Source organism: Saccoglossus kowalevskii, chromosome 2 (genome assembly GCF_978046115.1).
Source record: "Saccoglossus kowalevskii chromosome 2, keSacKowa6.1, whole genome shotgun sequence".
In the NCBI taxonomy this organism is placed as follows: domain Eukaryota; kingdom Metazoa; phylum Hemichordata; class Enteropneusta; family Harrimaniidae; genus Saccoglossus; species Saccoglossus kowalevskii.
The window spans coordinates 37013144-37026822 of NC_140642.1; the positions used below are offsets into that span (position 1 = coordinate 37013144).

The 13679-nt window shown below is 34.2% G+C and overlaps 1 protein-coding gene across 1 annotated transcript; it reads right to left on the reverse strand.

The window, feature by feature from the left end:
- Nucleotides 1–62: 62 nt before the first annotated feature.
- On the reverse strand, nucleotides 63–13652 carry LOC100375750 (uncharacterized). The gene is made up of 11 exons (XM_002730453.4): nucleotides 13457–13652; nucleotides 9980–10211; nucleotides 8371–8495; nucleotides 7583–7769; nucleotides 7390–7449; nucleotides 6574–6617; nucleotides 5436–5519; nucleotides 4767–4827; nucleotides 4263–4424; nucleotides 3554–3652; nucleotides 63–362 (listed from the first exon to the last, which is right to left on the reverse strand). The coding sequence occupies exons 1-11, from the start codon at nucleotides 13495–13497 to the stop codon at nucleotides 114–116; spliced, it is 1344 nt and encodes a 447-aa protein (XP_002730499.2). The 5' UTR covers nucleotides 13498–13652; the 3' UTR covers nucleotides 63–113.
- Between the last annotated feature and the right edge of the window lie 27 nt (nucleotides 13653–13679).

A 13679-nucleotide genomic window follows, 5' to 3' on the forward strand; every position in this document is an offset into this window, starting at 1 on the left:
ATCACCATGGTGACCATTACTAAATATCAACAATCTGATTGAAATATCAAACTATAAATATATAGAATTATGTCAATTTTATTAAATGAATAATATGTTCAACAAAAATAAAATTATTGTCTTTTCAATTTCTTTTTAGTTTTCTTGGGTTTTCTTTGTTTGGCCTTTGCTCCTTTGTAGACTGGTTTTCTTCCAGTCTGCTGTTCATGTCTTTGATTGCTCTGATCAGGCTGCTGTATCCTGTGTTTGCCCCCAGTAATTTTTCCAGACTTTCTTTGTTCTGCCTGTAGTAACCTGAGTTTGACACCAGTGATTTTGTTAGACTGTTGTGTTGAGCGCTTACCACCAGTTATATTACCTGGCTGTTGAAGAACAGGTTAAGGATAATTCACCTTTAATAAATAATTATAAAATGACATAGTCCCTGTCAATATTGTCAGTACCTTTGATATTTTGGAAATCATGGCGTAGTGTAGGATTCATGAACTCACTATCATTATTGTCACTGTTGCCTCTCATGACTTTGTTTTTAAAGTGCGAAGTATGAGTCCTGACATGTAGTGGAATCTTGCCACAGAAACTATATTCCATGTTGCGAACCATCTTCCTATCATAATGTCATTATGTCAAATTAATGTGCTATCCTGGCATCGACCACACCTGGTCAAATATAAACACTTGCTGACCTTAACCAATGTTTCCCCAAAGTCACATCCATTTATAGTGAATGAGTCTTGGCCAGTGGATTTAACGTTTTTCTAAAGTAGGATTTGAACTTGGGTCTACCTACGCTACCTGTGAATTTCTTTGTTAATTTTGAACCAATGGATATAATTTCTCACAGTTGTATGAGAAATGTGACAAAACTTGAATATCATGAAAAACAGCCATTAAGCCATTACTTCCGTTGACTGTTAATTAAATTTTGAGTTAGGGACAACATCAAAAGTTCAATGTAGGATAACAAACTTAATTCCTTTAGTTTTTTCCCAAACCCCCCTACCCCCACTGAAACTTAATTGATAAATATTGACCATGGCGTCAGACTACATTCACTATTAAATACAAATTGATAATCCGACAGTAGTATGGCATAGCAGTTGGTTAGCGAGAGGGTGTAAAAAGACTTTACACTCGGACCAAACCATTTTCTTGTCTTGGATGTGTTTTTTTTTTTATTTTCTGTTATTTTTGGCTATGATTGGATAGAAAAAAACGAATAACAAATACTCCAAGATTTTTTTGACTTCATTAAAAAATAAAATCGTTTTTGTAGGATAGAAACATTTTGAGGTCAAAGCCCCCCACCCCCAAACTAAAGCAAATAAGTTTTTTATCCGACATCGATCTTTTGACGTCGTCCCTTACCAACTCAAAGTTTGAATAACTGCTATTAAATTAGAGTTCGAGTTAAAAATTTGAAAGTTGAAACAAAACATGAAATATAAGGAGGGCAGTGGCAATAGAAGTGGAACCTATGACAGTTTAGTAATTGTGGCAATGGTCACTGCAAGGACATATCCAGTGAGAGGAAATGTATCTGTGTATGTAATACATGGATATATATAATTGATGATGTGGGTGTGCACGAAATTGAAGCTGAAACATGAAGTTGTTGTCACTATTACCAGAATATATTTTTGCATTATTTGGTTACTGTACATATGACTGAATTGACCTGAACTTGAGCATTTCTGGATAACCTCAACCCAACCAGTTCATTTTCCAAGACAATGTGTACTGAGAAAGCCTAGTTTCCAACTGATACAATTGTCTACTGGAGTCCATGCATTATACACAGCCCATATATAATGTATGGGAAGTGAAAAACTTCCACAAAAATGGAAATATCCTCACCACATGAACAAACTTGAGAGAGGACCAGTATATGTCTACATAATGAATTTCAAAGCAATGTGGCACACGCTTTCTGAGAAGAAGTAAAAAATTAAAAAAAGCACTAAAAAGGACACTTGCATATGGTGTCATAAAAATAATAAGTTGGAGTGTAATCCATGCCAACAACATTCATGCCAAATTTCAAAGCAATCTGACAAGCGGTTGTGGAAAAAATAATTTTTAACTATATATGACAAAAATATTCCCAAAAAATAGGTTTACATGTGATTTTATGAAATGAACAAATCTGACTGAAGACCATCCCGGGTAGGTGTTGTATGGGTAGCAAGTCGTCCAGATGGTGGTTTTGGAGAAGAAGTCATTTTACCAAAAAAAGTTGACAGACTACGTAAGGAGGATGGACAGACAGACTACGACAGGTGTGGTCAACACATGAGCTCTGCTCAGTCATCTTTGATGACAGCAGAGCTAAAAAAGTAAGGAGAGTGGCTTACAAAACAAGCTCATTAAAAATTCAAAAATATGCACATGCAGGAATTGAGTGCCAAGTAATGATAACAACACACACTAGGCTCATGGGTAGACGCTTGTTTGTGAACAACACGCTATGGCTGTCTGCCGCATGTGCAGGTGACGTCTCCCATGCTTTAACTTAAAAATGTTTACCTCCATGGTTACACCCACATGAGCTTTATAAAACATGTTTAAACTGTTCTATTAACGCATTCTAACAGGAAATAACATTTGTGTTTACTCGATTTACACGAATGAGAATGAGACAGGAATGCATTAAACGCTTCCTGTTCCCATTCCATTTTTGTATGCTTTGCTTAATCTCTCTAATATCATTGTCCTAAATTTGACTGAAAGCAGGCCTAATTCATTCAATGATTAAGAAAGAAACTCACCAGTACATGGACAAAAAAAGTACACTGAACTTCTATGCAATGTGTAATGATTGTACTAATTTGTCATGGTCACATTATTGAAGTATTCAGATTTTTATTATCAGTGGCAGATTTGCCAGAAAGATACAAAATGGTGACAAGAATTTTGAAGACTGGATCCAGTAAAAAATAACCTCCAAAATGTGTTTAATATCTCATGAAACAAAATGTCCACCAGTCAGCCATATTGAATTAGTTCATGAGGGAAATAAATAAAATGCATCTTTATACACCTGTCAATCTAATCCACAAAGTGACTGATCTGTGTATAATGTTACTGTAACAGTTAGCTTATTGAAAAAATAGAGATAATTGTATACTCCATACTGTAAAAACATTAATTATTCACTTTTTTTTAATTTTTACATATAATTAAAATCCGCTTAATTAAATCTATATGAACATGTCAATAGAACTCAATGTTTCCCTGCCAAGTTCATTGGACAAAACATCAAAATTGTGAGATTAAATAAATGCCATGATGATGATATTTCATAACATATAACTTTATATAATTCTTTATATTATTTGCCCCTCACTGGCAACTCCTACTATGAGTGTATAGAACTGATCAGTAGAACATAGAATCAACTTTTCCTTTTTAAATTGTTAATGATGTATAGAAGTGAACAGATTTTGTGACAAAAGTTTCATTTGAACTCACTAAATAATAACAGTTGATAGATGATATCTCTACCTCTCAAAGATCTAATACTAAGACTGAAAAGAAAATTATAAAAGGATACTTTATTTTTTTCTTTCTCGAACGACCTCTTGATTCTCACTTTTCTTCCAAAAAGTGGTTTATCATTGAACTTGAGAGCAAATTCCACACTACTTATGTCCTGTAAGTCAGTCATATAAAGCACACATCAATCTGTTTTTGTCAATTAATTCTACCCAGAATACAACATTCAAAATGGTGGCTTACTTTGATTTGCTTTGTAAATATAGTTGCAAAATAACCTTATAACATCACTCATAAAAATAAGTCATAACCCCACATATGTTAAAAGACCACAGTGTTCTAATATCTTATTATATGTTATTTCTGATTCAAAAGATCTGTATCATTGAGTGTGGGATGAATGGAATGTCATCATACATCATACAATGTCCAGATTAGACAGAATAAATTTATATTTGATAAGTGGGCAGTGGCCGTTGCTATGACACGTGAAGGCATGCAAGTGTGTGCATTATGGAAATAGACATCGTTGTGCTCCTTGAGCCAATCACTATTAAATATATAAATTTGAATAAAACTGATAAATATGTATTTACAAATTTGTATGAATATTTTTATATACTAAGGTACATTAGAGTCTTTGCCTTTCACTGTACATGTCCAAGTACAGGAATATAACAATGTGTACACAACATGCAAATAAACCAGACTCATAAAACTTATTATTCTGGTTCTTTGTAATATTTGCACAAATTATGAACACATACCTTAAACAAAACATAACCAAATCCTTTACCAATACCAGTTTTACCATCTCTGACCAGTCGTACCGATATCACATTACCGCATTGCATGAAATGTTGTCTAACAATTTCTTCATCAATTTTGTAAGGCAGATTACCAATAAACACTGATCTCTGGTGATCATGCTGTAATTAATTATGAAAATGATTTATTCAAGACATAACTAGTTTGACTAGAATAATTTAATTACTAGTGTGCATCTTTCATATTTCATTAAAAAGCGATTACAAAACATTATTTTGGGCAAAGTTCCCATGTCAAATAAACTGATCGCATTCTAGTGAATTTGAAGGCTTTTCCTTTGTATATCTGTGACAGACACTGCTAGTTAGTCAATCACTAATTGTTCGGGGACAAGTGAGTCAATGTTACCCTCAGATTTTGGTCAAACTGCAGCTTTGTTCAACTCCACCTTGTGACCTTGTACAACTATTTTCATATTTACATTAAAACATTGTCCTTTTTACCTTGCTTGCATTTGATGACACATCAACTCGTATATGGTGACCTCTCACAACTTTACCGTTTCTTAACAGAATAAAAAAATAACATATTTATATGATATGCAGATTCAGTTGTAAATGAATGCATGTGAGCTCAGTGAATACAGTGGTTTGGGCTTTATGTTCTGCTATGTGGGGAGACATGTAGACTTTTCTTGGATATATACAAGGTAAAATGTTAAGGCAGCAGGTCATGTGGAGGGCTCTATATCTCAGAAAGGTTCTCATAATCTGGCTTTATCTGACTTAAACCTCACTGCCAAAACCAGGTATAGATACTGTATAAAATTGTCTTTCAAACTGTTATTGTGTGAACCCAGGGCTTAGTGTAAGTGTTTCATCATGTCAAGTAATCTATATAAAAATTCTAGAACACTTCATGAGAAAAATTAGGAGATTTGACTTGCGAAAACAGAACATTTAGTGTAGTCCTGTAATGGAGCATTCTGATTGGTTGAGAAACACTGGGGAATTTTTGAGTAAATAAACAGTTAATCTGGTTATTCAGAGTGTTATTATGGTACGTAGCTAAAAGTAAATCCTGTAAAATTGTTGTTTTTTGTACCTTGGTGTTATATGATAATAGGATGATATGATAGGAAAGCCACACTATAACAAATATTACTGCCTTACTTTTTTAATGATTTAAGTGCTGAAATTTCTTCCTTGTACACAACATAGGCATTCAAGTTTTTACGATCTGGATGAAAATCCTCCCTGTGGGAAAAAAAACATAAAATTACTGTGTCTAACTTAGTTTTGTTTGCTTTTATCTCCTTCACAAATTAAAATAGGCCTCGCACAATATTTAAAAAAAATGAAAAAATAAAAGTTTGATTTGGAATTAACATTACGTGGTAACTTGAGAAAAACAATACAGTCAGTTTCATGTATGTTTCAATGTTTTTTATGGTAATTTATGCAATTTATAGAATATATGTTAAATATTTACCTGTACTCTATTCAAAACAAAAGAATACATTTGCTATAGAAGCTATTTAAAAAATCATTACACATGATTCTTTACAAGCTTCGTTAAATCAATTTTAAAACAAGCAGCCTGTCAGCTGAGATAGCTCCACTGTTAGCAATGCACAATTCAATTAAAGAACTGAAGATATTAGAAAATAAACAATATGTATAGTACCGGTATCAAAGAAATTGGACTTGCTGATTTCAACAAGAATTTTAAAATATCACTTTTTACCAAAAATTACAAAAATATTCATTAAAATTAGAGAATTGAAGATATCGTCACGAAATGAACAAATCTAAGAGAGGTCTACCTATAGTACCTATATGTATATTATCAAAGCAGTCAGACCTGCGGTTTTTAACAAGAAGTTGAAAATATAACTTTTTACAAAAATATTCATCAAAAATAAAGAATTGAAGATATCCAATCCAAGAGAGGTCTACACGAGGTACATATACACCAAGTATCAAAGCTATAAGAATTGTAGTATTCAAGAAAAAATCAAAAAAGTTGACACGGACGACGACAGACAATCACTCATATGATAAGCCCCGCTCAACAAAGTCAAGCGGAGCTAAAAATTTATGTCTTTATGAAATTTATTGTTACAGCACTTATAATAACCCAAGTCACACACTTTTACATGCTGCGACAAATCATACATGTCATAATTTTAAAAGTAGTGAGTAAATCAGTTTGAGAAGAAAAGCTGGAAATACATATTGTACACACAAATTGTTAGGACGGAATAATCATGAGAAATAGACAATGATCTAAATTTGATTAAAAACTTACTTTATCATTACAACTTTCTTGGGAAGTGCCAGTGTACTTGGTGCCTACAAGGAATCAAAGCATCTGTCAAGTCACATGTCTTAATTCTCAGTATTTAGAATATAAACTGTATGTAACATTTTCACTGTTTCACACGTTGCGATCAGTTAACCTTTTCACCACCAGTTCCCTCTTTTCATCACAAATTCACAAAATAGTCATGTTTATAGTCTACAATTACCCTCAAAAACACACAAAAATGACCAATTTTTTTTAGCAAAAACTGAAAATTGACTCTATTTTTGTCTGTTGGCTCTAAAATTATGGTTTATTTTCAGAAGAATGTTTAAAAAACACGCAGAAAAATTTGAGAAAGTCTGGCGGTGAAGAAGGTTAAATTAAGTAGACCAGCTTACTTATTTTGGTGCCAATATCAGCTCACATGGTGGTGGGGGAGATAATATAAACAACAAAATTTACAGCAAGCTCAAGAACATTTGGAATTCTAGCACAGTTGCCACAAGGTTTGGCATATACAGAGAGAAACAGATAGATCACCAAGGGAATAAAATATGGTATTTACATTTGAACACATGGGCTTCTAATAGAGCAAGCAGTGATCAGGGTGCTTTCAAGAGGCATTTGTATAAACAATTATAAATATTTAATCAATTAATGAAATAATGACCATATATGACTTGATATTTTGGTCATAAATCTTAATACTATAGCTGTTGTATTTATTACAGTACATATACAATGGCTTCAAACAACATTTTTCTGACAATACAACTTTAATATCAGACTATAATCAGAATTGTGAGAGATTTTACTTACCGCTGATCTTAACCTTACAGATTCGATATCACCATACTTCTTGAATAGTTTTGTTAATTCCTGATAATAAAAATAAAATAACACATATTTTTTCGGTCAATTTTTGTTTTATCTCAACTAATTGTGTTGTACTATCAAGTACATCCAAATGAAGGTATAAACTTGATAAGGATTTTAATGCATTCAAACTTACTTTTTTACTAATATCCACAGGCAGATTACCAATAAATACTGTTCTTTTCTCTATCTCTGGATTTGCAGGTAATTTCTCTTTTTTTCGTTTTTTAAATTGGATATTTGGATCATCACTTTCATCCAGGTTTCTTTTTTTCTTCTTCTTCTGAGGGACATCTTGATCTGCATTACGGAGTCCTTCTTCCCTACAAAAGACGCAATGACATGAAATCCACCTAGGTTCCAGTAATAAGTAGTGTGTGAGTGTTTTCTGAGTCTTTGTTACGCTCTGTAGAATGATGTACATGCTATGGTACACTGGGGTTTATGACATATCCAAATATCACTGAGAGTATTTGTATAATAGGGTATGAATAGACATTAATGTTTGAGGAAGAATCAGTCGTGTAGTTTAGTCTGTCCTTGATCTGAAATCAGCAATTGTTTGAGGTGTGAATTACTTCAATATTGTATAGATCAATGGATACAGGTATCACAATGATTGTTTTAAAGATAAGCACGGTAAATAATTTTTTACGTCTATTAATTAATAGCAAAATTCGTAAATTGAGTATAGATAATTTAAATATTTTGGGCTAGCTCAAAATGAATTCCAGTTTTTTTATTTTGATATCTGCATCATCAAACATTTTTACTGTCAACCATCACATTTTGTGTGCAGTTGATAATTTACTAGGTATTGTCTGTTCTATTTCAAGAGAGTTGTGAATCTATTATTTATCTGTCATGGACCCTAGCTGTTTCAAAAAAGTTTGGTTGATTTTGAGACGTGTCTATAAAGTGTACCTTTTAAATAAAATCTCACTGTGTATTTTTTTGGCATTGAAGTGTTCAATCTTCTTAGTTTGTTCCACTTTCATAATTTTCTTCTTTGTTTTGGAATTTTTGTCTTGTTTATCATCAATCATCTCCTACAGACAACAAGAGGTGAGTACACTATGAGCACTATGCATGGCAAAACTTTCATCAGTAACATGTTCAGTGATCCACAATGGTTCCACAGTAGTGTCAACACATTTATATGCAATGTCAAGACTGTCATCTTTTCTCTACACAGAGATTGTGTCCAATAAGCCAAAAATGATGAATGATAACAATTGTTTGTTGTATATTGAGTATTCTTGCCAGATGTATAATATATTAGCTATTAGGTATGTACATGAAGAAGACCTGGGTTTAAAGTTACACAATGTCTGTTTCAAGACTTCAAAGGAGGATTTAAAAATGAAACTAATGGGCTAAAGAAACAATACAACACAAAGTAAATTAAATTGTTCAATTAATCCTTAAATAGAACCACTAAACCAAAATGTACAAGCATTACCAATGTGTGTGTGTACATTTAGCTAAATAGTGTTGTGATAGGATCAGTCATTGCTAGAAATGTACTGTAATGGACAGAGCATATTTAGTTGAATCACTAAAAAATGTAAAGTGCAACCAAAATCCAGTATATAGAATCATTATACAGAGTTTGAATGAAATCATACAAGCCAGTATGTATGAATCTGATACAAAGACCTGCCTATCTGTGAGAAATTATTCCAGACACATTTACAGACTGCAATTTTAGAATTTTAGACAAAATGACCGTTGACAAATTTGATCAAGACATACAAAATAACACAACCTATGATATTACATATGGTATGAGTATAGTACTTATGTACAAACTTACGACTGAATCAGGCAATATATTATCATGGACATAAACAAATGCAAAATGGCCACAAGTCGGCCATTTTTGTATTAATTTTGAAAAAGCTGACATGCACCTGTAACCTAATATGCAATTTTGAGGAGCAATATGGCTGCCAGTCAGCCATACTTGATCAAATGGGAATGAAAATTGATGTACACATGCAAGTCATATGTAATAGTACCCAATTTTAGATTTCATCAAAAACAGGAACTAAAAATTAGCACACATTGGACCGATTATTTTAAATGAACCAAAAAGTTTTTTCAAGCTGAACTGACTAAGCCAAATAAACTAACCTGCCAAACTGGATTAACAAACCAAACTGATCAGTTAGCTGAAACAGACCAGTTAGTCAAATGGACCAGTGATCTGAAGTAAACAAGTTAGCAAAAACAGTTTGAACTATTTAGCCAAAATAGACACATTAGCCCAGAATAGACCAATATCCTAAAATAGACCATTAAACCAAAATAGACCAATAAATCAAAAAAGATCACTTGACCACAAATAAAAGAATACAAATTCCAACATTCACTTAACACTATAACTCTCAGTACTCCCTTAAGGTGACGTAATTAGCCAGCGAAAATGACAGTTTGTTACTAAACCCTAGATATAGTGTACTAATGAAACCACAAGGTTTATGCTTGTTTCTAGTCACCTCATAGCTTAATTAATTTACAGTATACTCACATGGTGTGGATTCCTATCTTCTTGTGTTGTGAGTTGCCTCAATGGTGAAACCATCTGTGCTGTCGAGAACTGTGAGGGTTGTCCAAATAATTGGCTTAACTTCACCTTTTTCTCAGGTTTCATCTTTCTATGTGAATTTTTTTTTTCTATACAACTGGAAATTCCTCCCACGTTGTAATCATCAAAATCACAGAGACCAGGTGATGACTTGTTTTTCTTCCCATCAGACTTTCTAAAAGGATGAAGAATGTAGTATTGAATGAGTAAAAGAAAAATATTCTTACACAATAAAAAAAAAAAAATCAATAAATATGTAAATTTTGCATACATAGCATTGATTATTCACCAGTATATTTGGTATTTAAAGGCCCAGGTATAAATACTCTTCTAAACAATAGGGATTATTTCCTTAAAACGCTGTAGTAAACAGCTCCAGCCATGCTCCGTTAAAGACATGTTTTCTCAAACTTTTTGGTTGATTATGTTGTGCCAAAGTGGATGTATATGACTATGAATATCACAGCAGTGATTATACATAGGATTTATGACAATAAATAGTGTACGAGCTGAGATTTTGTCAGATAAAAGTAAAAAAACATGAACAGGGAAAAGGGATGTGTTTCTCAGTTGAATAATTAACTGCTGTCAATCAATGTCACGTAACGTTGAACCGCTGAAACAGGTTGCGTCATCTTATCTCCAAAAACATTTACACAGTTTCTAACGCTTTTCTCATTGTCACATAGCAGATTCAACAAAGACAATTATAATCATATTTGTAAATTTAAAAGTCGCCACAGAGAGTATGAGTCAGAAATACCCCTACTGGGCCCTAGTCATGTTTTAATGAAATGAATATTGTGTTTAGTATTGTTTACAGTTGCTGTTACTTGGTAATAAAGAGCGTATTCCGGAAATAGTGCAGCATATGACAGTAAATGGAACAAATATGAGATTTGCTGAGTTGCCGATGACGGACCAATAATGTTACATATAACTCAGTACAAATTAATTAATTTACTGGCTTTTTCGTGGCTTTCATGAGAATCAAAGTGTGAATGCCGTGGAGTGAATATTTTTTATGGTTGACCGTATCGACCTTGACAGCATCCTGAGCATACGTGCATCGTGGTCATCACCGTGACATCGTAGTTCAACGATACAAAGGTGGCAAATGGATATGATATGTCAGTTCTGCATTTCAGATGAATGCTACTGTTTGAATGTAATTCAAAGAAATGGTCAATGGTCCATATTAGCTTGTCATAATGGAATGCCAATGTAGCTCAGGTCTGTGCTCTATGGAATCAAGTCCATGTATAATTTGATGCTAATGGGTATTAGTGCTATCAGCTTGAAAATAAACTCAGAATTTCTGTAAACATAGACGATGCAAGTGATTTACAGGACTCATTTGCATATCCACACCTCCAATAAGCATTTGCCCAGGGCAAGTGAATTGAGACTTTACAGCAAGTCTCAGAAGTATTGGGGCAGCCAATTTGCAAACTCGCTAGCGAATTGGCTAACTGCTTTGGTTTTGACCAAAAAGTTGGCTTTCGAATCGCATTGGCGCCGACTTGTGGTTGTGTCCACTCTGGGCGAGTCTATATTGCAATAGAGGACATAGAATGCCTTTACGTAGCCTGGTACATGTCTGGATCCCCCTGAATGATTTGCTTTGCGAGGCGTGATAACGTGAAAGTAGTTTTCCTGGTCAGCCTGAGAATAACCACAGTCAGCTGTCTTACAAGTGATTATATGATAAATGCGATTAATCCACCGATATGGGGATAGCCATCAAGAACACTGCTTGAAACTAAATAAAGAGACAAGTTCCCTACAAATCAGGGAGAAAATTAACTTTCACAACCAAATGATTCGTTACATTAAGCCAAACGCTACTAAAATTCGACTTCATTCATCGTTTTTGCGTGGACAATCCCTTGTATATGAACACTTCATCACCAGAACATGGTATATTTGAAAGCGAAATTGCCATCCAACTGTAAGACCGTCGCCAATTTGCTCCTAAAGTATGAGGATCATCCCCTACTGTTACATAGATTCACCCAGAGTGGGCGTGACCACAAGACGGCGCCAGCGAGATTCGAAAGCCAACCATTTAGTCAAAACCAAAGCAGTTAGCCAATTCGCTAGTGAGTTTGCAAATTGGCTGCCCCAATACTTCTGAGACTTGCTGTAAGGTAGGAACAGGGGTAACACATACATGTATCAAATATTAATCAGTGATTCAGACATTCTCTAAAAGTTATTATAACAACCTATATATTATATGATTTTAGTCCTTTCTTGATTATTTCATTTGATAATTAATTTGGATAATAAAATAAATAAATAAAACGTATTAAATGATTGTGGCTGTGTCACGTATTTAGTGTAATAAGTCAAGGGCATTATCAAGCACATTTGAATTGTGCTGACTTAATTTTTCTCGTTTATTCCATCAGAGAGTTGGTTTTACCACAGTCCCTCTATAGAGCTCTCGTAATGTGGAGGTCTTTTTACTGAAAGATCGATCCATGGAGGTAAAAAGAGAAAGAGTCACAGCCAAGCTTAGATCAAGGATACCAGGATGGTCGCCGCTGTTTGTACATAGATCAGGGAGTTTATTTGCCGAATGGATCAAGGAGGACAGTTTCCTCTTAGTGCAGTGAGGATTACCGTGAATTAGCATACTACGGACGCCTTCGACAGCACTCGGTGATTTTCGTGACAATTCTGTCAAATTCTTATAAACAAATATGGCGACGATCGATAACGCGTACGAGTTTGACTACGATGCTGAAACTGCTATGTCCTTCAATTCAGAAGACGTAAACGAAATCGAAGAGCATATTACAGCATTTTGTCAACAACCAGTTGAGCAAGGCTAACCGAGCCGTGACCTCGATGTGGTTCGTAACCAGTATTGTGATTTGTTGTTGACAAAATGCTGAACAGGCCACGCCTCCAACTGTGCCGTGCGTTCGGGCAACCCGTTAGGAATTCCTAAATGGAGTCAATTTGTGTAGTTTTCTTGATTTATTCTGCAGATATCGGTAAAATGTAGGTAATGCTTTGGTGCTTTGGCGAATTTGAAGGAGCAACTAATACTCTTCAACCTGGTATTTTTTTTAGATTTTATTTTTCATTCTTTTCGCCTTCATCCCTTGTCTATTTCTTACACTTGATACCAGCCGATACCCCCCCCCCCCCGCCCCCGCTCATAGAGACTGCGTACTACAGTTGATTATAGTTCCTGGGCTCCCTGTGATTGTGGACTAAAAACAGTACTAGCAAAGTTTCGAAACATTACAATATTGCTGATTCAAAAATACAACTGTGCCGAAAAACGAAAAATTACATAAACTTAACAAGAAATTCTCTGATTTTCAAAATTCCAAATACTCTTTTTACCTCCATGATCGTAGTCACAGCCCCTCAACACCACTAGTACATTGAATTTGAATTTACCTTGAATTTACAGAATTGTTAGCTGTGCTGTTTTTTTCCATATCCACTATCTGTGTTACAGGTAATGTAATCTATACAAAGAATATCCGTGCCGACGTAACATATGTTCAAAAATGTGTAATCTTGGTATTACAAAATGGCCATGCTTATTCGACCAAGGGCGCAGCCATATTGTTTACTGATGAGCGCCCTCAATGGCAAATATTTGAGGTCATTTAGAAAG

Coding starts and splice junctions, on each gene's coding strand:
- LOC100375750 (XM_002730453.4), bottom strand. CDS start 13,497: ATGGAAAAAAACAGCACAGCTAACAATTCTGTAAATTCAAG. Junction 7,450..7,582: donor CTGTGGATATTAGTAAAAAA/GTAAGTTTGAAT, acceptor TTTTATTATCAG/GAATTAACAAAACTATTCAA. Junction 363..3,553: donor TCGAGAAAGAAAAAAATAAA/GTATCCTTTTAT, acceptor GTTCTTCAACAG/CCAGGTAATATAACTGGTGG.